Source organism: Atractosteus spatula, unplaced genomic scaffold (genome assembly GCF_055471065.1).
Source record: "Atractosteus spatula isolate fAtrSpa1 unplaced genomic scaffold, fAtrSpa1.hap1 Scaffold_116, whole genome shotgun sequence".
In the NCBI taxonomy this organism is placed as follows: domain Eukaryota; kingdom Metazoa; phylum Chordata; class Actinopteri; order Semionotiformes; family Lepisosteidae; genus Atractosteus; species Atractosteus spatula.
The window spans coordinates 52,877-80,247 of NW_028296671.1; the positions used below are offsets into that span (position 1 = coordinate 52,877).

At 40.8% G+C, this 27,371-nt stretch overlaps 1 protein-coding gene and 3 non-coding genes across 4 annotated transcripts; 3 read left to right on the top strand and 1 right to left on the bottom strand.

Moving 5' to 3' along the window:
- Nucleotides 1-4,522: 4,522 nt before the first annotated feature.
- trnai-uau (transfer RNA isoleucine (anticodon UAU)) lies at nt 4,523-4,616 on the top strand. The gene is made up of 2 exons: nt 4,523-4,560; nt 4,581-4,616. It is a non-coding gene; the product is annotated as a tRNA-Ile (tRNA).
- Nucleotides 4,617-7,676: 3,060 nt separating this feature from the next.
- Nucleotides 7,677-8,709, top strand: LOC148809747 (uncharacterized). The gene is made up of 2 exons (XM_088909212.1): nt 7,677-7,940; nt 8,068-8,709. The coding sequence occupies exons 1-2, from the start codon at nt 7,677-7,679 to the stop codon at nt 8,707-8,709; spliced, it is 906 nt and encodes a 301-aa protein (XP_088765338.1).
- Nucleotides 8,710-12,438: 3,729 nt separating this feature from the next.
- On the bottom strand, nt 12,439-12,532 carry trnai-uau (transfer RNA isoleucine (anticodon UAU)). Its single transcript has 2 exons — nt 12,495-12,532; nt 12,439-12,474 (listed from the first exon to the last, which is right to left on the bottom strand). It is a non-coding gene; the product is annotated as a tRNA-Ile (tRNA).
- An 803-nt stretch (nt 12,533-13,335) lies between these two features.
- Nucleotides 13,336-13,407, top strand: trnat-cgu (transfer RNA threonine (anticodon CGU)). Its single transcript has one exon. It is a non-coding gene; the product is annotated as a tRNA-Thr (tRNA).
- Nucleotides 13,408-27,371: the final 13,964 nt, after the last annotated feature.

Genomic DNA, 27,371 nt, shown 5'->3' on the forward strand with positions numbered 1-27,371 from the left:
CTACTGCTACCTACTATTACTATTAATACCTACTACTAATATTTTACTGCTCCTCCTACTACTACTGCTACTACTACCTATAAGAATAAGGAGGAGGAGCTGAGATTTGTCCTCACTCTGTTCAGACTGGGGGTGTATTAGTGTATAAGTATCAGTTCAGCTCCACGGTGCTGTTAGAGAGTCTCAGTCTCACAGTCAGCTCCACTCAGAAAGACACTGGGGCCACAGCTGGAGGGGCTGGAACATCTGTGTGGACTGGAGCTGCACAGGGACAGACTCAGGGTCTGAGGGACTCAACTGGAAGAGCTGCTGTCCACCAGGCTCAGTACAGAGGGGACAGTCACTGCTGGGCTTTTCTTTCTTTTTCATTCAAATTATTATGCTCTGTTCGCATCCACAGGACATCCAGTTCTTATTCAGTCCACCTTGTCTCTGTATTCCTGTGCTGACCTCACTGCCACAGTGGATGAAACAGTGATTTTAACTAGGAAACGTGTTCTCTGAACACGAGCAAAGAGTTCTCACTAAACATTGCGATCTGAGTACTGTAATATAAAGCACCTGGAAATGCCAGGGATCGAACCCAAGACCTCACACATGCCAAACATGCGCTCTACCACTGAGCTACATCCCCGACGGAAAAGAGAATTGCTTTCCTTTAGTTTCAAAGTCTTCAGAAAACTCGCAATGTAGGAGTCTCAATAGTAAGAGAACATAACTGTCGCCAGTGATTAGTATTCTTGCATATCCTGCCTTGTTTTTGCTTGCTTGGTATAGCCCCCCACTCCATGGTCTGATCACAAACAGATCGGGTGAGCTGTCAGTCCAGGTTGGAAGTAACGTTCGAAAGCACTAAAAATCTGACTTTGGAACGAGAAGACCGTGTTTTTTTAAACGAGTAAACGATAAAATAATAATAAGACTATGTCAAGTTCAAGTTCAAATTCAAGTTTATTGTCATTATACTCATATACAGGTATATGGTATAACTAAATGCTATTTAGCTAGCTCTCGGACATAAGTAGTACAAAGAAAAAAACACAGAGACAGAGACAACAGCCGATGTGCAAAAAACAACAATAGGCAGTGTGCAAAACAACAAAAAGGTAACAGGTTATGTGCAAAAACATGCATCAAAAGAATGAAATAAAGGGATAGAAATTATGGGGAGTGAGATTTTGACATGTATGGTAGAGGTAGATTTTCAATGTGTGTTTGGGTTTTTGGTAAGAAAGAAGGCACTGTGAGGTTCAGATCATAGTTGAGAGGTGAGGTGAGAGTGAGAGAGGCTGGGATTTTAATAGTTTGATAGTGCGGGGGTAAAAACTGTTTCTGAGTCTGGTAGTCCGGACCCGAATGCTCCGGTACCGTTTTCCATGTCATGCTAAACGCCACAAATTGTGTTCATCCAGTCGTATCAGTCGTCCTAAAGTTACGGAAAGTCGGATGCAACTGGTGCAATCAGCACCCATTTCTTCAGGATAGTCGAGCGGTTTAAAACAGCAAATTCACAATATCGTGTCTTTTAAGCTTTGTGTTTCGCTCTCCAAATAGAGGCACGGGTTCAAATCCCACTCCCGACAGTCAGGCGTTTTACCCTGTCTTTTTTACCTGCCTTTACACTGTTTCAGTCTTGTTGTGCTCGCTGACAATCACAGTACGAGGAAAACGGAGAAACTACTTAGCAAAAACATAACGGACAGAAAAAAGCTTCGTAAACACGTGAATGTGATTAGCAGCAGTAAGGTATGCATTCAAATGTTTAAGGCTGATTTATAAAAGCAGCAGAAGAAAGGTGCAGCACAATGCAATTTGTGAGAATTTGCGGGTTTTTATACTGCTTGGACTTCTTTCAAGCCTATGAAGTGACCCCCGTTTTATTTTCATTTTCAAACTTCAGAACCGAATAACAAAAAGGTTTCATGTGTGACAGCATTCCGTTGCAAATACCGTTTCCACGATGTATTCAGCGACGGGAATGAAATATTTTAGTGGTGGCTCAAATGCGAGGTATTTCAGAAAAACCTGGAAAAGCAGCGCTTGCAGTAAATGACAAATTTAAAGCGTGTAGTCAGCATGAACAGAACATCGCAATGCTCTGCAAAAAAGATCTGAAGCCGCAATTCCTCTTTTATCTAAGGCAGCTCATTCCGATACGATGTTTCTGCATAAGAAATGAAATGCCGAACTCCAAACATGTTGTTGCCATTATTGTTACTCCTGCTGCTGTAGTTTTAAGCTTTAATCAGTGGGTATGTAATGTTGTAAAGGGGCTGGACTACTTTGTTCAGTCCAAATTCCATTATGTCAATTTATGCTTTTTTAATATAAGCATTAACAATACAATGGGTGCTCAAAAACTGTTACTTATTAGCTTAAGAAGCGGCAGTGTTTTGACAAAGTGTGGTATTCGAACAGAAAATGCTGAAGTGTTTAATACTTGCTTGTGAGCAGATCTCCCTCGATTTAGACAAACTCTTGTTCGGCCGATGATTTCAGATCAAAATCTGAATCAAGTGGAAAGAAAGCTGAATTACGCTGGGTACTGGGTATCACTGTTACGCCATCAGGTCATGCTAGGAGGATTGGGGGGATCAAATTGACACAGAGGGACCCAATGTGGGGGCTGAACCCACAGTTCTGAGATTAAGAGATTCTTGCTCTATGGACTGCGCCTATATAACTCTTGTGCTACAGCAGTAATGTTTCTGGATGTGGATGAACATGACATAATAGACTGACAGCAGGAACACGTGGCCCACAGGCAGTGACAGTATCGCTATATTTGGCTGCAGTATATTGTGTTGAGAGCAGCAATAACTTTCCTGCAGAGATGGGAGTGCCTTTAATACAGCTCTTTCAATCAGACAGAGTAACAGGAACTGACCTAAAGTTTCGGCTGTGGATCCATCTCCACATGGAGGAAAGAGACAGTAAAATAACGATGAAGAAACAGAAAGATTTGTGCTCGCTGCAAAGTAGGAAAGAGGTGGTCAGACACATAAAACAGCTTGGTGATAATTTGCAGCGACAGTTTTATGTTATTTAGTACACGGATTTGTTCCTTAAGATGTGTAATTTGTATGTTGGTTGTATGAGAACAGTTTTTTCTAAAGTCCTGTCAATTGACAGTGGAGAGCTAGCTGGTGCACATCTTCAAGAAGACTCTCTTTAAGGCGATTACAAGTTTCTCAAACAAATCTGTGTCATATTTTTAAAATAGTTTAGCTAATGAGCAACGAGAGTACAAATGAATTCTCCCACCCTCCATTCGAAGATAAAACTCCATGTGCGAGTCTAAGTTTCCTTGAAGCTACTGATGTTCGTCATTATTGGACATTCCCGGTGATATTGACTAAGAAGCTCAATTTTTACGTGTTGTAGTTCAACATGTGCAAAACATTCATATCCCCTGCAAATATCGGCAAGGTCAGTGATATTCTCAACAACTTGTGCCATTGCAATTCGTGCAATTCGTGCCATACTTTTTCTAAATGTATTCTGACATCCCAGGATCAGAGGGTCATATTTAAAAAACTGGTGCATTAAAATTTCTTGTACTTCAGGATTTTGATAGTCTGTTTCATTGTCTTTCACACGTCGGCGTCAGAACTGTGAGACATTTTCATAATCGGAGGGAAGGCCATAGCAATAAGCAGAAAGTGCATTCACCTTTTCCCAGTGTAAGTCCGTGTTGTGGTGAGTTTTTAAAATTGGTTTGCGATTTTCTGAAATCTATTCCATACAAAAATATAATTTGGACAGTCGCTATTTATTTGGATATTCCCTTTCAGTGAAGATGTCTACAGTATTCCAGCCGGATTAGTACTGATCGAAGAGAGCCATCTACAGGCGAAAGGCGACATAACATCACAGCAGCAGCATTTAAGGTGGAACGAAAAACGCGAATAAGAAGCCAACTTCAGCCTCGTAGCAGACCCTGGGAGGCACGCTCAAAATAATCGCCTTTCCCAGTACTTCAGAGTCTTATTTAGATCGCTTCACTGCAATTTTATTTGATTGATGGGAGATGTGAAGCCATCGAGCCTGAACTGCGCTTCACATTGAAATTGAAGCCATTTCTCATGCTTTCTCTCAGTGTCGGGGTTGCAATTGCGTGTAAAGGAGGCGACTTGAAAATGAAACGTGTAATCACCTTACAGAGGGTCTTCACAACGGGGTGCGTCAGCTAGTTCTCCATTATTGTCACTTTACTGGACGTCTGAAGAAACCTATCTACAACGAAAATACAAACTGCACAGTTTAAGGCACATGAAGAGAAATCCGTGTGCTGATTGACTCAAAAAATGTCGCTACAAATAATCCGCCAGGTTGATTTACTTTTCCGACCACCTCCCTCCGTCCCCCTTTGCTGTTAGCACAATTCTTTCAGTTTCTTTTCTTGTATTTTCCTTGCTATTTTACTGTTCCTTTTCCCCATGTGGAGATGAATCCACAACCGAAACCGTTTTCACCCTGTGTTTCTGCAGCGTCAGTCTGTATGAGGAGTACAACTTGCACAGCTCCAGTGGCGCAATCGGTCAGCGCGCGGTACTTATACAGCAGTGCACAGCGGAGTTATGCCGAGGTTGTGAGTTCAAGCCTCACCTGGAGTATTGTCTTTAGCTACTGAAAGCAACTGTCGAGTTTAGATACTCTTAGGTATTTGATGGAAATAAATTAACATCAAACAAACAAGTAAAGGTTTATTTCGAGTCACAATCAAAGAAGGCTCCACAGCTGAAACGTTGTGTTTACTTCTATTTTCAGCATGGAATAAACCTTGACTTTTCCATTTGCAGCCCACACATGCTGGCGCAGCTCCCTACTTAAATTACTATCAGCTGTTTACCTCCAGCTGACCTGTACACAAATATATGAGAGAGGTCTACTGAGAGGAGAGGAGCACTGAAGACTTGAAAAAGCTCTCGCATCAGATTCTGTGTTTTTGTTGTTCCCCAGATTTGTTTTTAATGTTCTTTTTCTTTTGAAGTTGTTGCATTTGGTTGTTTTTTTATAGTTGCTAGACTACTACAGGGATTTACCTAGGTTCCCGGGAGACTTCTCGTTTTGTGTTTGTTGTGTTTTCGGGTTACAACTATTTTTTTTTCTGTTGATAGGATCCCACGCATTACTGTGGGACTAGTTAACTTTAGTTCATACATTGTACCTGAAATTACGACATAAACTACTACTCGGTTTTCCTTTTTTTATTAAAAAAAAAACAAAACTATTGTTTGTTTCTCCTTGCTGCTGATTGGTAGCTACAACGGGTCAGTTGCAACAAACTGGCTGCTGAAATTTGTCAGCAGCTCTGTAGCAAACCTGTTCTCAATTGCAACAAACCTAAAATAACAGCTGCTGCCCATTAGACATTACTAAAGTAGGAGACTAAGCAGACTAAGCGGAACAATAGATTACATTGGAACTGTCCTGAATGTAGTGGAAATAATATCGTCATTAAGTAATGAACAATTGCTTTCCAGACACTACAATTATTCACAAGGAATTTTATCAATTCATATTTTATTAATAAAAGTGTAATATCTTAATAATGAAGTTTAATGTTATCTGTATTAGTAGCTGTATTACAGGTAATGCATGCACAGACTTTATTATACTATAATGAATTTTCAGGTATCCTGGGGAGAGAACTGAAATGAAGGAAATACATATTTAAAGGGGTGTAAGTCTTAAATGTGTTCTGTCACATAGGGGTGTTAATTGAATAGATTTGTTGTATTATTTAATATAATTTGACTCTACACTTGTGTTTCTCAGGAGACAGCATTAATATTGGGGATTTGCGGATACAGATAATAAGTTGTACTATACAGGCAAATGTATGGTTACCTTAATGAAAAAAACTCTTATCATTACCCTTTTCAACATTATTATTTAAGACAGTCTTTCAGAACAGTATTCTCGTATTAGTGGCTATAATCTAATGATAAAGGTGGTGAAACAGATGAAATGTGCGGAAAGAATTGGAGATGGAACAGGAGACTCATCCACTCGATAGAAAGCTTGGGTAGGACTGCACAAACACCGTGCCAGTGTTTAGTGGCATAATTTAAAAACAATACGTGGTTTAACAATATCAACTGCTCTACTGTGAGCTCAGCTCCACAACTAGTAATACATTGCCCACATTTTCAAATTAGATACATGTGTTTTCTACGTGTATGTAATTAGTACTTTTTTTGTTTTAACTGATTTAAAATAGAATATTTATAAAACAGACAAAGGGTTTATGTGTCGCGCTGAAATTCACACACAAGTAAGGAAAGATATCTCGCTTAGGAAGAAATCCAGAGTGGAGACGCCGGCGGTTGAAAACAGCCACATACATGCGAGGTACTGTACTGTATGTGCTCTACCACTGAACTAAACTCCCAACAACTACTGTATCTTTATCTGCGGCACTTTGTTTTAGGAAGAGTGAGGAGTCTACAAGCCTAGAAAATGTTAGAAGAATTCAGAACAAGAGGCTCTGCTTCACCGTTTACTCAGCTTTCGTTGGACAACTAAGTGAATGACAAATTTTCACTTTTTGATTAAAGAACATAAAAAACACCTTTCTTCCAGCCAGATTCAAACCAGAGGACAAAGAGTTCCCAGCTGTTTCCACTATATTCCTCCGCTCTTACAACTGAGTTATCGAAAACACAGGAAGCCCACCTTTTGTCTTACATAAAGCACAATGTAGTGCAGCGTTCCTATTTATTTAAATCCCAGTTCGAAATCAAATCTCATTCCCATAGTCCTGTTTAGTTTGAATTTAAGCAGTTAACCAGGCTTCTACTGTATACACTCCCAGAGATATTACAAAATGTTTGAGGGACAACATTAGATATAGAAATTGACTGCGCCATGCTGCCCCCATTAAGTTCCCTCCTCTAAGGAGTGTCAGAGCTCCTGAGCTTCCGAGACAGGTGAGAAGCGAACAGAACCTCTGTCCTTGTGTGGAGTTACCTGTACAGACTCTTATTGGACACACTGTATAGACTCACCTGTATGGACTCTAATTGGACACACTGTACAGACTCACCTGTACAGACTCTTACAGGACACACTGTATAGACTGTATAGACTGTACAGGCTTTTATTAGGACTCACTATATAAACAGACCTGTTTAGACTCTTATTAAACACACTGTATAGACTCACCCCTGTACAAACACTTAAAACAACTGTACAGACACACTTGTCCAGGATCTTATTGGACAAACTGTGCAGACTCACCTGGTGAAACTCAGTACATGTGGACCTTATAGTGCGTACAGAATTAGAAGTGAAGGGTGTCTCCATTACCAAGGTCTCCTGTGTGTCTTCAGCCTCCACAGCCCATTATCCAGGTGGACAAGGCTTTCAAAGAGAACCAGCTGTCCACCCCTTCCTTTCCTGGACCTCGGTGCCCCTGGGCCCTCCCTCTACACTCACCTGTGATGCCGCTGAGCTCATTAAACTCCCTGCCGACTGCTCCATGCTGCCCCCTCTGTCCTTGTGTAGAGTCAACTGTGCAGACTCTTATTACAGTCACAATGCATATACTGAGGGTATATTAAGACTAAGAAGAACTGACCCCAACAGCAAAGACCTGTGTCTGTCTTCAGTGTCCAAGTGCAAAGAGGCGTGCTTTCCAAGTCAGCCCTGAAAAAGATGAAGAGGACAACATGTCCACCTCTTCTAATCCTGACACTGACCTGCCCCAGGTCACTGCCTCACTGTCCAGCCAGCTGCCTGTCCCCAGACCTCACCTCTCTCCCATCACCTCCCAGGAGAAGGCTTGGGTGAAGAAGACTAAGAAAAAGAGGCAGAGGAATCAGGAGAGTCAGGAAGGTCCAAGTCCTGAAGACAGGCCTCCAGAGTTGCTAGAAGTCAGAACACAGGTGCTGAGACACCTAGAGGACCCTGTAGCTCCTGTGATTCTAGGAGAGGTGAGGAGTGAACCTTTACTGTAGTGTCCAGTCAGTGGGTCTGTATTAACCCCTCTCTCTCTCAGTGCAGTGTTAATGTACTGGAGTGTCCAGTCAGTGTGTCTATATTAACTCCTCTCTCTCAAAGCAGGTCAGCTCCTCCCATTCCTTCACCAAGATGCTGTGCTGTTCCGGGGTCGATGAGGATAAGAGCAACACTACAGAGCTGAAGAGATGGAAGGAGCCGCAAGGGGGCAAAAGGACAGTGGCACCAGTGGAGAATGTCAGGAATTTCCGGGATGGGAGACACCGGTCCCTGAACACCCAGGAGCGGGTTAAGGAGAGGAGGCGGAAGCTGGAAGGGTGGTTGATGGATCGGAGACAGGAGGTGCAGGAGGAGAAGGAGAGGAGGAAGCTGGAGGAGGACAGGATGAAGGTGGAGGAGAAGAGGAGGAAGGAGAGAAGATGGGAGAAGGAGGGAGAGGACAGGAGGCAGATGCTGGAGAAGGATAAGAGGAGACGGGAGAAGGAGGAGGAGCAGAGGAGGAAGACTGAGGAGAAGCAGGAGAGGAGACGCACCAAGGCAGCAGATGCAATTAGGAGGACCATGAACAAGGAGGAGCGGAGACGTGCCCAGGAGGCAGAGGAGAACAGGAGGGAGCAGCAGAAGCAGGAGGTGAGATGGGAGAAGAAGGAGCAGAAGAGCTGGAAGGCCTACGCTCGGGGGCTGGAGAAACGCCTGCAGCAGGAGGAGGAGAGGAGGCAGAAGGAGAAGGAGGAATGGAGGTGAGCTCAGGAGGAGGAGAGGAGGAAGCAGCTGAAGGAGGGGAATAAGAAATGAGCAAAGGAGGAAAAGGAGAGAAGGAGATTTTGGGAAGAGGAGGAGAGGCAACAAGCAAAGGAGAAGAAGGAGAGGAGGAAACTGTTGGAGAAGCAGGAGAAGAAACAAGCAAAAGAGGAGAAGGAGAGGAGGAGAGTTTGTGAAAAGGAGGTAAAGAAATAACTGAAGAAGGAGGAGGAAAGGAGGAGAGTTTTGGAGAAGCAACAATTGAAGGAGAAGATGGAGAGGTGGAGAGTTTTGGAAAAAGAGTGTGCCCCAGAGTCCAGACGCTGTCAGGTCAGTTATTATAAATAAGATGGAGTACACCCTGTACCAACCTGGACTAACCTTTGTCATTAGTTTCATCCTAATTTCACACCAGCAAATAAATACTGACTGGGAGAGAAGAGGTATCTGACAGGCCAATCTGTGTCAGAGCCATTACTGACCTGCTCGTCTGTTCACAGGGAGACTCCTCTCTGATGAGACGCCCTCTGGATACAGAGATCCAGGGGACATTGAGGGAGACCCCACTTCAGGTAAAGGGGACTACAGACAGGGGACTCAGTGTGGGTGAGGTTGTTCAGTGACACTGTGACTTGAGTCCACATCACTCCACTGTTTCCATACTGTCCTCAATGTCTGTATCTGCAGCTTGTGTTTTACAAAAGGGAGGCTTGAACATCCCATTTCTTTCTTCTTTCTACAATTTGATGTTTCAGAAATAAGAAATTAAACCATTCCTTGATGTAAATTCTGAATGTAACACTTTTGATGGGAACAATTTTTTATTAATTTTAATAGGTTTTTTGCAAGAAACTTTTTAGAACCATTTTATGTGCTTATAATGTCTAATTTATTATATTAAAACTATCAATTAAAAATGAAGGAGCTCTTGGCAACTCACAATGAAAATATCAACCCCAATGGAAAGGGAAACTTAAATGTTTGTTATCAATATGTATACATTGAACCACACAAAGGAGAAAAGCCACAGTGGACAAATCCAGGCACAACATGAGACATCCTGACTGTTATTTACATTTCCCTACAAATCAAGAGAAATTAAGGGTCCTCGTCCTGCAAGAAGGGACGGCTCGTTGAAATATACAGCATTGCTACCTCACTTAAAACTGCAGAAATATTAACTACAGATTGTTACAAAGGCGTCTGGGTTCAAATGACAGGAAAGATGAAAGTTCAAACGATTCACACTTTGACAGGTGTGACAAAATGACATTAGAAAACTTATGATCATGAAATTCACTTCCTAAAATGATATCACAATGTTTTTGGACTGTGGAAGGAAACTGCAGCACCTGGCGGAAACTCCAAGCAAACATGGGGAGAACATACAAACTCCACTCAGATAGAACAACAGGTCAGGAAATAAACACAGCTCCAGCATTGCGTGGCAGCAATGTTAACCACAGTTGCACCTGTAAAATAAGTATACTTCCAAAACAGCAGCATATAGTGTAAAACAATATTTTATAAACTTTCAGTCTGGATCTTTAAAAATTCATATAATTTTTTGTCAGCTGAAAATGTTAGGCTGCCTGCTTTTAGGGGGGGAAATAATTTTTCAAATTTACATGTCGATATTAAAATAACATATTTCCACATATAAATACAATTATAATAAAATATACAAAAAAGCCTTATTTTCTTTAATGATATGAGTTCTACAATACTGATACAGTATTGTACAAAATGGTATGATCTGAAGAAACGCCAGAGCACAATGTATCAATTTGGGTGACACTAACAGAAGAGGGACACAACATGGAAATCCACAAGGTTGATTTTCAACAACAAAAATGTGCTTGAAAATAATTTGACAAGGAGGAAACCTTACATGCATGGATACCAGTATTTCCCCAGTAGGTTAAAATGCAGCAGGGAACAGTATAACAGAAGGTCAGTGTCACTTGATATTGCATCACAGAGGCTGATCTCTTCTTCATCATATCCACCACTTTTAGAAAGCCAGTACACATAATTGTGAGGGTTTAAATTCAGAAGGAAAAATAATTCTCTAAATTAAATTTTATGCTGCACAGAGAGCCTCACGTGTATGTGGTCAGGTAGCTCAGTTGGATCGATTGTCGTTCTAATAACTCCATGGTTGTAGGTTTGATCCCTTACAGGCCAGGAGATCTCCTTATCTTTTGCCAAAACCATTTGATCTTTCAGTCCATGGTGAAATATATTGTGTTGAAAAGATGCCACAAACTGTAGACAAATGCTAGTGCTGCAGGAGAAGAGGAAAGCATTCAAAGATTTATGAGTTTCTTATGTGGAGCGAAAACAAAGTGTCACCATTTGCATATGTGAGGTTTCCAAATCAGCTCTCTGTAAAGACGCTCAAATCCAGCCTGTTAAGTAAAAAATATTTTAGCTGGGGATCCTCAAATCAGGCGTGTAGAAAAGAGCACCGCTAAACAACATGGGGAGTACAGAACATGTGATAAAAGTGTTCTTTAAACAAAAAGTGAAGATAGTGAATTTCACTTAGACGTTCATCGAAAGCTCAGTAAACGATAAAGCGTGTTTACTGAGCGAGAGACTCGTGTTCTGAATTCTCATCAGATTAACTGGTAATACAGCTACTAATAAAGGTTTACATTGATCTTAATTATTAATAAATTACACTTTTATTAATAAAGACATGTATTGATCAAATTCATTGTGAATAGTTGTGGTCTCTAGAAAACAATTTTAGCTAAATATTTAAAGCGAGTGGTGAATACTGTATGTTCGTTACTTTGTGACCATATTATTTCCACTACATTCAGAACAGTTCAAAAGCTATCAACTGTTCCACTACTGAGTTACTTAAACCCTTTGAAGAGGTGGTTTAAGTTAGTCTCCTACATCAGTAAGATCTAATGGGCAGCAGATGTTATTTTAGGTTTGTTGCAATTGAGAACAAATTTCAGCAGCCAGGTTCGTAGCAATGACCCGTTGTAGGGACATTGCCAATCAGCCACAAGAAAAAAAAAACATAATTTGTGCCTTTATTAAAAAAAAGGAAAAACAGAGTAGTAGTTTATGTGGTAATTTCAGGTACAATGTAAGAACTTAAGTTAACTAGTCCCACAGTAGTGCGTGGGGTCCTATCAATAGAAAAAAAAAATACTTGTAACCCAAAAACACAACAACCACAATGCGAGAAGCCTTCCGGGAACCTAGGTAAATCACTGTAGTAGTCTAACGACTACAGAAAATAAAATTAAAAAATACTTAACGGAACAACTTCAAAACAAAAATAACATTAAAAACAAATCTGGGAAACAACAAAAAATCTAATGCGAGAGGTTTTTCAAGTCTTCGGTACCCCATCGTGTTCCCTTAGTCCCAGTAGACCTCTCGTCTAAGAAGATATCTCTCATCTATCTGTGTAGAGATCAGCAGGGGGTCCACAGCTGATGGGAAATTAAGTAGTGACCTGCATCAGCTGCAAAGGAAAAAGTATAGGTTTATTCCATGCTGAAAAGAGAAGGAAACACCACGTGGACCCTTCTTCGGGTGTGACGTGGAATAAACCTTTACCTGTTCATTTGATGTTAATTTAGACCGGATCTCCAGCAAATACCTAACAGGCCACAATCCCGTTAGATAAGGTGTTAAGGACGACCTGTAAGTAGCAGTATCTAAAGTGGACAGTTGCTTTCAGTAGCTAAAGACAGGCTATATTGCTCCAGGTGAGGCTTGAACTCACAACCTCGGCATGACTCCGCTGTGCACTGTTGTATAAGTACCGCGCGCTCACCGATTGCGCTACTGGAGCCGCGTAGATTACTTTCCCTTCACACACTGACGTTGCACAAACACAGGGTGAAAACGATTTCGGCATGTTTTCCGTCTCTCCGTGGGAGAAAGGGACAGTAAAAGAGCAAGGAAACTACAAGGGAAGAAAATGAAAAAATAGTGCTCACTGCAACAGAGGGAGGAGAGAGATGGTCAGACACGTAAACCAGCCCGGCGGATTTACACTACAAATTTGTCATTTGTAGTGACATTTATGAGTCTTCATGTGTCTGAAACTGTCCAATTTGTATTTTCGTTTAAAAAATCCGGTAAACTTGAATAAGACAAGAAGGCACACACTGCACATCTGCGGAACATCACGTCCGATGTTTACAGTGACATCAGAGATTGAAAGCGAAGTCGTTTTTTATTAAAAGTTCAAGGAAACCTGAATATGTTTGCTAGACGTATTTCAGAATCACAGTGAAATGTAGTACGATTGCTGCACAGATCTGCAGTCTGCAATTACAATACGGTTTGTACGTTGTATAAAATATGCCATTCAAAACTTTTCTAAAACTGCAGAGATACATTTCGGAATGCGTCTTCCTGTAAAAATAAAATATCTATTTTATTTGACGGGCGCTATAAGCAGAGTCTGAAGCCAGCTCCACAGAAGAACTATATTCAGTGGGCCAAAAAAGTGAGTATTTCACTAAGTGAACAATTACTGTACATCATAATCATATTTGTTTTACTTCTCCTGCCATTACAATTTGTGCACAAAGATTTTTTTTATTTTCAAAATGTATTAGCCTTGATGGGAAAGAGAATTAAACTGTGGGCGCGGTGGCCAAGTGGTAAGGCGTCGGTTTCGTAAACCGAAGAGCGCGGGTTCAAACCCCGTACGTGCCTGGTTTGCTTGCCACGACAGACTTTTATCTAAATCGTCAATTGTCTTGCAATGTAGAAATCTCTGTAATAATAAGAAAAGAAAAGTAGTTAATAATCCTTTGACAAAGTAACGGGCATCTTCCACTGCTTGTCAGGATGGCTGAGTGGTCTTAGGTGCCAGCCTCAAGAACTCAATCGTGTGTAGTGACAGTTGTTATTCACAACCCGGATTTCTATGGAAGCCCGTTTCCGCCAGGGAGTAAAAAAAAACGAGCTATGGTATCTCAGAATTGCGACTTAGTAACTCAGAATTCCGACTTTATATCTGACATTTGCGACTTCGAAATAGCCCATATTTCAATGTCTGTCCTTTTGTTATTGTAACGGATTCGGGTTCGAGGGCTTGTGCCCTCGCAGCTCCCACCCTAGTTCGTGCCTTACTGCATTGGCTCGAACCCAGGTCTTGCCAGCTGAGCTAAAGAAGACCGTTTTTAAGTAAAAAAGGACATACAATGAGATACCATAGCGCGTTTTTTTTTAACTCCCTGGCGGAAACGGGCTTCCAGAGATTTCCCTTCATGTTCATTAAGATGTGTAATTTGTATGTTTCTTCAAAGTTCTGTCAATTAACAGTGGAGAGCTAGCCGATGTACGTTTTCATGAAAACTCTCTTTAAGGCGATTACAAGTATCTTGAGCAAATCTGCGTCATATTTAAAAAAAAAAAAAGTTTAGCTCAAGATGCAACAGGAGTATAAATTAATTCTCCCGCCCTACATTCCAAGATATGGAATCTTATTTTTCTTGAAGTTTCTGATGTTGGTCGTTATTGGAAATTGCCCGGTGATATCGACTCAGGTAGTCAGTTGTTACGTGCTGTAATTCGATACATGCAAAGCATTTGTATTCCCTCAAATTATTAATAAGGTCAATAATGTATTAAACATTACATGCCACTTTTTCTCTAGATGATGCTCACGATGGAACAGTGAGAAAGGCGTGCCTAGATGTGCTTGAACCAGCACCTTACTATCATTTTAGTCCCGACCTGACCGCACTGAGCAATGGTACGACAGAGACTCCAACGGGTGGTTTTCTCCATTTACAGTTTTTGGGAAAAAAAATAATCTGCACTTTTAAGCAAGTATTTTATTTCAAATTTTGCAAAGTGTAAGTTTTTCTTGAAAAACGTTGTTTCAGAAAGAAACTCAGTTGACGGGAGTAGCCCTGTCAGTAGAATATTGAACTTTTCATCTTAGCTAGTTCTTCTGTGGAGCAGGCTTGAGAACTCTACGTACAACGCCTTTGATGTCATTTTATTTTTACAGCAGCCGCATCCGGAAAGTTTTTTTTTACTTTTTATTTGAACAACAAAATAGATTCAATATAAACAAGAGCACTTATAACATCAGTAGAATCGTCAGGGGTACATAAAATAATACAATTACACTTTCTGAAAACGATTAAACTAGGTAAATCAAGATAAGGTCCGCACAGCTTTAATGTTCATACATTTCGAAAGAGTCTGTAATTACCCCTTTTCGTCTATTTTGAACTATTCAAACTTAGGACTCGTACCAGACCATTTCACTCTACGTACAGTATATCTCATTTCGTAATGAAAATGTATTTCCTGTCTTAGAAATGCTCTGGACGGTATGTCTTACACAACGCACCTAAAGTATTCTAATCGTGGACTGCAGATCTGTGATATAGCCGAATTCGAGGGATCCAGCAATCGTACTGGATTTGACTGGGATTCTGAAATGTCTCTTGCAAAGGTATTTGGGTTTGCTTGAACCTTAAATAAAAAAGTGATCTGAGACTTCCTAGCTTCCAGTCTATAATCTCACTGTAACTAAACTAGGATGTGATGTTTCGCAGATGTGCAGTGTGCCTTTACGCTTGGCATGTTCAAGACTATTCGTTGCGTGAGCTCCTCACTGCGTGTCCTGTACTGTATTGTACTGTATTGTGATTTCGTTGAGATTATCTACGAGGAGTACAGCGACTATTGCACAAAGTACTGACCACTATACCATCGCGGCGAGCTGGGACAGACTATCGTTAATTTAATTCAAATGCTCAGAGTGTCTTTAATCTGATGGATTCATATACCGTGCTCATGAGAAAGTCACAAACCTGTCATCTACACACTGTTCCCAGAGCTGGATAGGTTATTCCAGATTCTACAGCTCTCTAGCAATAGTGGAAATCAGGCTACAGAAATGGAGAAAATCTCTTCAAAATGTGGAAATATAATCCCTAGACGAGTCCTTTCTCAAAGGTCAACTCTGCTTGCAAATCACCCCTCCCACATCGCGCAGTGTAGCGGTTATAACCTTCTATTAACACACCAAAGGGCTTCAGTGAGAAAGCGGGCAGAAACAAAGCGATTCTCTTTCATTTTTACGTTTTGCACGCCTGACGGGGTTTTACGCTGCTCTTTTCTACACTGAACTGATCATTTGGACATCGTAAGGCAAGAGAGACACATTTCTATGTAATCAGGAAACCAGGAATCCTAACCGTTAGCCCGTTAGTGCCACAGAGAAAAAAAAACGTTTCAACGAGATAAAATTGCAGGATAAACACATTTTTTTCTTTTTCGTAGCGTTTGTGTTTTGTTTGATTTAGCGAATTTTATACACTTTATTTCTGACACGACTTAAAAGGCTGGTAGAGTATATTTAATACAAGAGCGCTGAACAAAAATTTTCATCTACCGTATTGTAATGTTTTTTTTAAAAAAAGCAAGTTAAATGGATATATAGTAAATGTTTTTTTTTCATATAATAGTGTTTATGGTCTGAAAAACGTCATTCATTATTTAACGGACATTTGGTATAATTAAAAAAAATACTCATTCACGAATGTTAACATTTTTTACAACGTGTTCTATTGTGATCTGCGCCCCGTGCAGCAATATCACCAGACAGTTTAATGGTCTGTCGTCCTTTTACAGTTCTGGGTTTTATTCTGTCTTCAGATGCACCAGATGTATTTTTGAAATACGTAAATAACAATTCTGGTGCAGCGAAGCATTCTGATTAATTCAGATTCACTCTTCACGTGTGTTATAGATATCATATAATGTTTTTGTATCCATGCAAAACCTCGCATGAAGTTGATAAACTTTGCTTGTAACATATTTAACAAGGCACAGTGCCAAACTATTAAAATACATCAGAAAAGTACCCGAACTCTCATAATTTAATATGGCGTTCTGGAAATTCACTTTTAGGAGTTTTCGGAAGTCTGGACCCAGATATACAGTGAGGGAGGAGTGCTTGACTTCCTGCTTTCAGCTCGTGCATTGTTTCTACTTGTGACCACCAACAGAGAGAGCTTTACCGGTTCACAGAAACGTCCCGGGAGTTTTCTGGGTTAAGAGGGAAGAATAAATGTAATAAATGGAGATGTTATTGCCGCTGGGGAGTATGAAGGCGGTGGTGTGTAGAGGGAGGAGACGCGCATTCCGCACGGGCAGCGCAGAGCAATGAGTCGCACCTGCTGCGCGCTGAGTCCTGTCCTATATAACCGCTGAGCCCGGACACACACAGCCTCTTCAGCCAGTGCTGGGGGGTTTAAAAAGGGTAGTATTTTTTAATAATCCTTCAGAAGGTGCAAGAACTGGCTCTTTTGCTCAGTTGAGGTTATAGGAATCCATGTTTTTTTTTTTTCAGGCTGTCGGGAGTAGTGTTTATTATTATTTTTTTCTCAGACTAAACCGTATCAGTGGGCTGAATTTCAGTTAAACGCCTGGTTTAAAAAAGATCAAGAATGAGTTAGGGAAGACAGAGGTGGAGACTAATGGAAGTTATGAAAGCCATGAATGGGTTGTCTCTGCTTGAGCTTGATTTAGACCTTAGTAGGGCAAAGTCTAGGGGTTAATTTCAACAAACTGGAAGTGAAGTATTGACAGGAGATCAACCTGTGTTTAGTACGCAGCTGTGGTCTGAAGTTGTGCTGCACCTTAAATCCAATTGCAACGAACGTTGCTGCTGTGCTTAGTCCGCAGCACCGTACTAAACCTGTTCTCAATTGCAACGAACACAAAGTAATAGCTGTTGCCCCCTAGAAGTGACTAGTGAGTTATTTTAAACCACCTCTTAATATGGCTTGAGCAACTTAATACCATAGTTGGTGTAACGAAGAATTGCATTAGAAGGCTCCAGAATATAGTGAAAATAATAGTTACCATGTACTGAATTTATGCATCCGTTGCTTGAAAAAATTTTTAATTTAATTAAAATTGCTTAACACTCATACCACATTTATTCATAATGAAGTTGATTAATGTGTATTTACAAAAGTGACATTTACTAATTATGTTGAATGTTAATCATTACTAGTAGCTGTGAAGTTTAAGGTGCTAGGGAGTGAAGAGAACAGAACTTAAGCTATTATTTATATAAATGTAGCATGAGGCTTTAATGTGTTCTATAAAATCGAGGAGTCAATTGGATAGATTTGTTAAATATTTTAGTGAGGGGTCTCCATATTTGTGGTTATCAGAGGAAAGCAGGGATAAGGAGGAAATAGGTGGCACCCAAGCATGTGTTAAAGGAAAAAACTCAGCATCTTAAAAGTGATTTCTGTTGGTTTACAGTCCCTTTTCTGTCCTATAGCTGTGATCCAATGACTGTGTTGAAACAGCCAGGGTTGTGCTAGCTCTTGATGGACTGGTATGCAAACCAAATGACAGACGAGCAAAGCGTTGTTTAACAATTCTGAAAGCTCGTTCAATGTGGCTTCTTGTGTTTTTATGACTCATGTTATAGCGCTGGTCTTGTAATTTTGTTGGATTGTGTACAGGTGTCAGACGATACCGTCATAAAGGATAAGCACGAGTTAGCAAAACAACATGCCAGCAAGCACTTCCCCCCCTTCAAAAGGAAGATGTTGGAACTGTTTAAAGAACTTAATCTGAACTGACACAGGAGAGAGAGAAAATCAAAGTTCTGAAAAGTAAGCACAAGGCACACCCTGCTAAAGAAATGTATTGCCTTAAAAAAAATGCTTAGAAGGTCAGAGGAACAATTGTTGTTTTTTTTTTTGCTCAAGTATTTTTATAAGTTTAATTTCCAGTTCTGTTAAAAATAAAACTTAACTTTACTGGTTATTAGTCAGTGTCTTTTGTAACGATTTAGCTATAATGATGTCTGCTTCATCTGGAGTGTTAAACAAAATTAATGCTGCAATAATACAGTAGTGTTTAATTTCAAATGCACAGCTGCGGTTCTCATTTGTTTCATGACTAATTATAATTGGGTATCTCATTAATAACTATGTAGCCTCATCAGGTGATTTGTCGCCTAAATGCAATTCTTAAATTAAAAACTAACTGATTTGTCAGGAAATTTAGTTTGAATATAAATGAGAAACAGAAAAATAATTGAATATTAATGTGCCCTACATATTATTCTGCTGGACTGCTGTGTACACACGTTCACAATGCAAGAAATACTGCTCAATACGGCTTTGTGTGAAAAACCAGTATATCACCATAGGAAGCAGGACAGTGCAGGACAGTGCAGTCTCCAATTACCCAGACTGTATGCACAGGAATAAAGCTTTGTTTGATTTCTGAAACCCTTTCTTTATGTCCTGTTTTCATTCAGGTAAGGGTCAACTATATATACACTAAAATGTTGACAGCAGGAAAATTAAAAATATTCTTTACTCAGCAGCTTATTTAAAACAGCTCCAATGATGTTCAAACAGATTTTTACACAGAAGACTAACACAGCTTTGCATTCTGAATCTCATTTTCTCATGCTTTTAATTATTGTGGCATTCTGCGCTGGGATAGGGGTATGCTGTTCACAAACCAATAGCATTTAAACTACAGCACCCACAATGCTGAAACCAAGTGTTTTACACACCAGACAGCCCCCCTCACCTTATACAACCTTGCTTGGGGTTGTGAAACCTTTTTTTAAATTATTTTTTCAATACGGCACCATTAAACATGCATTACACTGGGATGGGGGTGCTATTCATGAGTCAAAAGCTTCATCACAACATCTGAAAATTTTAGATTTGACATTCTTTTTATTTCACGCTTTCTTTTAGTTTTTCCTAATTTCACATTTTAAATAAGCTGTATCTGTAGCAAATCACAATGAAGGTGTGGTATGCAGATGTGACTGTGTAACCATCAGGCATGAAGGAGAGAAAAACAAAAAAATCTCTGGGGGTCCAAGGCCTGATGGTTGACCTCCCCTCCAGGTATGACAAGTAGTTACTAGAAACAGTTCACATGCACCACCATGCAGATTGACACGGTGAATTCTATTCCCTGTATTATGTCAGGCTAGATGTTAATGTTGAGTATGTCCCATCCACTGGGTTGAGCAGTACAGGATCTTGAGTTTTGTAGGCTGGGTTCCTTGCTTCAAAAATCCAGGAGGATCCCTTGTCATGGGGGACAGAGCTCAATATCAACCAAAGGCACCGAAGAGAGAACAGTGGCAGGCATGGTGTGGAGAAAAAAAAATGGGTTAGACACAGAAAAAACAATTGCAACCTGGTTGTCTACTTACTGACTTGATATCTATGTTTCTGCACCTCCTAAAGAATTAGATCACTCAGGATCAATAAGACTACAGAGATGATGTAGAAGACTACAGCATTGTTAAATATGCTTGTAGGTATGGGGCATCCTTAATAAGGTCTGACATATTTTCACAATTTAGGGGCTGTGTGCCTAAATGCTCTGCTACCTGCTTGCTATTATTAACGTAATCTGTTCATTGATCTAGACAGCATCCTGCAACTGCCATAATCTTACTGGAAGAAAAGGATCACTTTGGTGTCTAGGCTGTTCTTTTTTGATGAGTCTCCAAGCCTGGAGATGTACACGGTATGATATTGAAAGTCAGTGGGGTTCGGACTTCGATGATGTGATTGTGTTTTTATTGTTTCGGTTAGAATCCTTTTAGTAGTGTGTCCTGTCTGAAAGCTACTGTAGAGATGGTACTATTTGGGTAACCTAATAATAAGGAATCACATTAGATACACCTCTGTTGGATAGAAGCCAGTTTTCTTTGATCTTTCTTACATCGGAGTGGAATAAATCATGTCATGGTGACATACTGTTGATTTAGAATTCTTTGCACTACTACTTTGATGTTAACACTGTGTAGTAATCATATATAAAAGGGACTGTGTTGTGTTATGATGAACTTTTTTACCGTTTTCATAATACTTTGTTTGGTTTCTGGCAATAGATAACAAATGGTTTCTAGTGATTTTTTTGTGTTCTAGTGTTTTTCATTATTTTTTCGCAAAGTGTCTGAAAGTTTACTCTTACCCAAGAGATTTTTGGGGGAATATTGAAACTTGTACTTACATGTCTTTTGGAGTTGAATTCTGCTGAGAACACGTTGACAGTCTTCTTGAGTTTCCAGCATGTCTTTTATGTAATGCTCGGGAGTAGGGGGTGGTTGCACATTCATCAACAGTGCCTGAAATATAAAACCGTAAGAAGGGTTACGAACTGCAAAGAATCCAAAGAGTATAAATGGGTCACAGATCAAGATCTAGGTATTTGCAGAATTTGACAGATCTCTCTTGATCAAACTCCTTTTTTCTTACTTTGTGTTTTTATAGCAAGACATTATATTGTTTCTGTGCTAAATGGCAAGCTCTTTTAGGTGTTCATGTTCGTGCCTTTGTTTCTATATTATTGGAAAGAAACCTAGTAATTGATTTGATGCATCCATATCTAATCATCAATCTGATACACAGTAATTCTATCTTCGAGATGCCTGTGTCATGTAATAAATTGCAAAGATTATCAATAATCTTTTATGCCTTTTTATGCCTTCTTTGGAGTATTTTTTGAAAAGGTATCTCTAATTTATAGAACCATTAATGCCAGAAGATAACCCTGAAATCCAAACTTCCTAACAATAACAAACAATTATAACATCCACTGAAATATGTCATCCTATGTTTCTGTTGAATCTAAAACTACATGTCCTGCTTAAAAAACCCTTTCATAGTGATAGTTTGCATGCAGAGCATACTCACCAAACTGGGGTTGGCAAAATGTACATATCCATGTTACTTCATTCTTTGCACTTTCATACTCTTCTTTTGAGATGCACAATTCATGGAACCAGTTTTCACAACTGTCACACTGGACCTACACAGAGTAAACCTTATATTAGTTCAGCTATCACATTTCATTGGCATGTTTTGTTATGTGCATACATTACACATAATAATGTTACGACCCCAAGTATCTAGGGGTAAAGGGGTGTAACATTTAGAATAATTCTTTTGGAAGCAGGTGGGTTCTGGTAAGTGACTAGGAAGCGCGATAACAAAGGTGGGTGTAAAAGTGATGATTTTAAGTTAAATAAGTGACTGGTAAGACACGATAACACACAGGGGTAAGGGAACTAGAGTGGTGCCAAAGAAAAGAAAATAACCAAACAAAATGGAGCTGGCTAAAAAAAGTGAGGGAAAGCTAACCTGACTGCAAAAGAAAACCCGAAACACACGGTCTTCTGCGTCTTCAACACCCTAGCTAACCTCCCCTGACTACTCAAAACCATACAAGAAAAATGGCACTCACCCGTACTTAACTAGTGTTACTAATACAAAATCAATTAAGTGTGTAGAATGTACCCAACAACCTTGTCACGGACGTCCAAAGGGACTAACCGTGGGGAGCAGGAGAGCGGAAAAAGACCCATATGCGTAGCGGCGAGACGGGAAAAAGGCCCGGGCTCATTAGTGCAAAGAGTTCAGGAATGCCGTATAGACACCTATGCCCTCAGGGAGCGGACGTGGGGCGCCCTGGTGCTAGGCGGGTCTCAGGACATCCGAACGTCAATGCTGAGCGAGGACAGAGTGCAAAACCCAGAAATATATAGCCCAAGGGAAAGAGAGGGACAGGAAGGACAGCAGACCAGAAACTAGGGATAGGACAGAGAAGGAGCGCCCTCTGGCTGCAGAGGGCGTGACAGTACCCCCCCCTTCATGGGCAGCTCCCGACGCCCATACAAATAAATGAGCTGCCCAGCACTGGGGGGAGGAAAAACCTCATTTAACTGAAAGGAAACCTCCGGGAGTCCACGGCTGAGAGCTACCCCCTCCTCCGGGGTATTAACCTTTATTGGGTGGAGGAAGGGGGGGTCGAGTAGAGCTCCGGAGACTAAAACAAAAAAGTACACAAGCACAAACACAACAGACAAAAACCTGGGAAAGACCAGGGAGACAAACCACACAAAACAGATAGGAACCAAAAACAGGTAGGAACCAAAGTTCCGAGACACAGAGAGCAGGGGGGGGACCAAAAAGGAGGGGAAATCAGGAAGAAAAAAAAATCAAAACAAAACGCAAAAAAACACAAAAACCCCGGGGAAAAATACCGCAGACTGGGCAATGGGCACGTTCACATTCTAACGCCGATATTGGAGTGGACAACCTGAGGAAAGCCAGACCGAAGTCGGCTCACAGACACAGATGCCCGGAGTGATATCCAGCGAAAGGCATGGAGGAACGGCAGAAAGCTTACCATTCTATCACTGATATCGGAGAGAGCCAGACCAGGAAGAGCCAGGCAAGAGAACCCGCTCCAGACACAGAAGCTCGGAGTGATATCCAGTAATAAGAATAGGCAAGCCAGCTCAACATTCAATCACTGATATCGGAGTGATCTACCCGAGGAAAGCCAGGTACAGGACCCGCTCACAGGCACGGAAGATCGGAGTGATATCCAGTGATTAGAATAGAGGAACTGAAAAAAAAACAGCCCAGAGAACAAGAAAAAAAAAAACTGCGGCAAGACAAAAAGTGCCGCTCGCGGGGTCAGTAAGTGGCTCAGCATTCTGTCACGGACGTCCAAAGGGACTAACCGTGGGGAGCAGGAGAGCGGAAAAAGACCCATATGCATAGCGGTGAGACGGGAAAAAGGCCCGGGCTCATTAGTGCAAAGAGTTCAGGAATGCCGTATAGAAACCTGTGCCCTCAGGGAGCGGACGTGGGGCGCCCTGGTGCTAGGTGGGTCTCAGGACATCCGAACGTCAATGCTGAGCGAGGACAGAGTGCAAGACCCAGAAATATATAGCCCAAGGGAAAGAGAGGGACAGGAAGGACAGCAGACCGGAAACTAGGGACAGGACAGAGAAGGAGCGCCCTCTGGCTGCAGAGGGCGTGACAAACCTGAACTAACCTTATACACAAAAGTTTACACAAAAACACAAGTGAACTAGGAATACAAATAAGGGAAAACGAGAGTAATCGACAGGAACAGGGTACAAAAGAACACAAAGGTTGAACATGTAACACGTTAGGGCAAGATAATGGCAAAACAAGGACAAACACAAACAAACGAAAGTACAAAGAAATGAACAGAAAACAACAAACCAACAAAGCCAAAACAATAGCAAAACAAAGCGATAACCACAACTAAATGAAGCAAAGCAAAACCAAGCAGGACCAAAGTCAAACGAAAGGCTCTTCCTTCAGAAAACCTCCATGTTATATAGTGAATAAGATGCACGCTGGCTGAGAAGCTAATTGATCATGATGTCATACAGAACAGTGGTGTAATGGTGGGTCAATGGGGGAGGGAGAACAATCAAAGGGTCAGCAGTGTGGAACATAAAAAAACACAGACCACACACTGGGACGTAACAATTACACATACAGATAGAAATGATGTTCACTTTCCCAGTTTGTCTGCCGCACCAGTGTTTCTCCACACATCAGACACGTCCTGGAGAGGAGCTATAATAAACATGCCAAATAGACTGATTTTTCCAATGTTATCTACAGATCATTGTTGCATAATTGAAGACCATTTGATAGAGACCTTTTCGTATGCACTTTCCTGATTAGGTGTTCTACTGCTTCTTAAGCCGCACATTGTCATGTCTCAGAATACTCCTGTCAACACCTGTTACCCTTTTTTTGTTGCTATGACTTTAAGGGGGCACATGATAACACAGCCATGTTCAACCAGTTTGTTTCACTATGGGCAATCAAGACCCAAACTTTTCCCAGACTATGGTTGTGTCAACCACGACGAAGGCCAAAGTGTCATTGAATTTTAACTGTGCGAAATGTGATTTAATTAACTTTTCATCTCTGTGTTATATAGTACAAAAAGAATACCCAAATGAGTTCTGCATATAAATAAATCGAGAATCTTTTTTCATTCAGACTTGTTACATAGACAGAACATGCTTCAGGAAAACAACATACACCAATAAACGCAGGCAATGATGATCAAATGGTACAATACCTGAAGCTTCAAGAATTCTGATTGACAGGTCTTCCCGCAACTTTCTTATTTCTTTGGCGCTGCTGTTCATCTCGATGTATGTTGGAATATCCAGGAAATTGTTCACGATGTCTGCGCCCATCTAACAGACGAAGGTTTGTCACAATTATTATTTCCCTAAAAATCTCTCATACAATAGTTTTGAGACAGTCCAAAATTTCTGCATGGAAAGGTTATGCTGACCTGCATCACAAAGACCCCACAGCTTGAGGCATCTGCTTGCTTGGTGTGACCAATCACGCTTGGGTGCCAGATGATATTCAACCAGTCTTCTTTTCCTAGGACGTTCCTTCGCATCTTGAAAGTCCCTGTGAATCAAAATAATAGGTTATTGATAAATGAGGACATATTTGTCATGCTGAATTTGAATGTGAAATGCATGTGTGCCCGTGCAGAGTTTCACCACGAAACCAATGCTTGATTTCTTACCTGAAACTTTTTGCCACTGCAGTGGAGTCTGCCATCTTGTCACTCCCCATAGGGTCGACCACAAAGACTTTCTGGGATGGAGCACACAGATACTGCAAGAAACAAAGGGCCCATCATCAGACATGAAGTTGCATTTAATGTGGGGCCAGAAACACAGGCAGTTTCAGGAGTTTAATGTTGTGGAAACAAAAGTTTTTGATAAAATATTTTATTTATATTTATATTATTTAACATGTAATATTTTGCAAACCTCAGCAAAGACAGTCAGGAAATGACCTATCAGTACTTTTTTTTTTCCTACATGACACTTTGACCTGCTTGGTGTCACGGAGGGGGTAACTGCGGAGGATAGGGATTCTATGTGGAGCTCTTCGGAAGGGTAACGATAGGCGAAGGCATAGTCGGAGAAGTAGCTGTCCAAATCCGGGTAGTCATAGTAGGATCGTCGGTACAGAATCGGGAGGCGTAGGCGTCGTCGGGAAAGAAGAGCAGGGTCCAAAATCCAGGAGAGAGTAGTAGGCGCATAGGTACAAAGTCGGGAGGCAAAGACGTAGCAGAAGAACAGCAGGGTCAAGATCCAGGAGTCAAAGAGTAGTATCGCAGAATGTAAACTAGGAACTAAGCTCAGGGAGAAGATCTCAATCGTGAGCACTTAAAGGGGGTCTGGCGAGGGTTTAAATAGAGGAAAGATTGGTGCGTGCACGTTTGGGATGGGAGGAGCTCGTGGGAATGCATGAGCGCCTGCCTGCGGGGGTGCAATTCATGACACTTGGTTTTCTGTTTATCACACAGCAGTATTCACAATAATATTTTAGGAAAAGTGCACTGTCACTATTGCCTTGGATACTCACCATCCATGTCCGCCTTTTTTAACAGGAGAGGAACCAATACATTGTGACTTTGTAATTTTTTTAGATCCAACAAGGATAATCACTTGAACTGTAATGGTTCCAAGTGTAATTATAAACCTACGCTGTTTTGGATTACCTGCACCACACCTACCAACAACTTCCAATGGACACCAGTGTTAAAAAAAGTTAATTATGGCTTCATAGTTTTCAAAGTTGACCTGTAATGAAAAGAATGACGAGATTAGCACAACAGGCTGCCTCACATGGATGGTGTGCTACCTTTGAATTTTGATTTCTGACTATAAAGGTATTTTCTTTAGGCAGCACCATGGGCACAGTTGTGACCTGTTTTGATTGCTTGTAGCTCTCCTTGTTTCTCTATTGATTAAACAATCATCAGTTAGTGAAAAACCATGTTTGCCCCTCACTAATGTAATCCATCAACATTTGTGTTTGATGTCCTTACCTTGGACAAACGTTGTCTAGCCATGCGCTCTCTATTCCCACTCATGATTACACTAGTTGTGTAGTGGTTCATTAGGAAAACCTTCTTCCCCAAGTCCATGGATTCTTTCGCTACTTGAAAGTAACACTCAATGGTCTTATGGAAAAAGCAAATACAATTGAAGAAGATATGATTTCACGCATTCACACACGTTTGATTACACAAAAGCTCAGAAACCTTAATAAATGCATGCAATCAAACACTTTCATCTTACCTCGTCTATGAGCCACTCATCTGGTTTCAGAGACACAAACTCCGAGTGTCTGAGAATATATGTGTCTGCACTGTGCATGGATGGCAAAACTGCAACCACTAATTCACTCGGATTGATGTTCCAAAGGGCGTGAACCTAAAAAAGATTTACCAAGCCAAAAGCATACACAAGAGATCACTGGAGCTAACATAACGAAAATGGAGATTATACACCACTGTCAACAAGTATAACAAGTTAGAGAGAAACGACAAAGAACACCTACAGTAGTAGAAGATGACATTCATAAGCTCTGAAAAAGAAGTGAATGTCCACACAGAGAAATATTTGAAATACAAATCCTACCTTCTTTCTGAAATCTGTTTTCTCTTTTATAAGTTTTGAGATGGGGCGTGCATCACAGTGTGGTGTGATCACTTCAGCCATGCCCACGGCAGCTTGCTTGGGTGACACTTTCCCTTCTTCTTTGTGCTGCCATTCTTTACATTCTGTGGGTCCTGCTTTCCCCTGCTGTACTTGCAGGCCGTTGCTGTCATCTGGCGATTTTTCACTTGTTTCAATATTTCTATTGCTAACTTTTTTTTTCCTGTTTTCTCATTTTTTGGGGGATTGGAATGTTCTGTGGTGCGCTGTAGAATTTATTTTTTGTTTCTTTGCCTACACCTGGTGCTCTCTTTGCCCATTG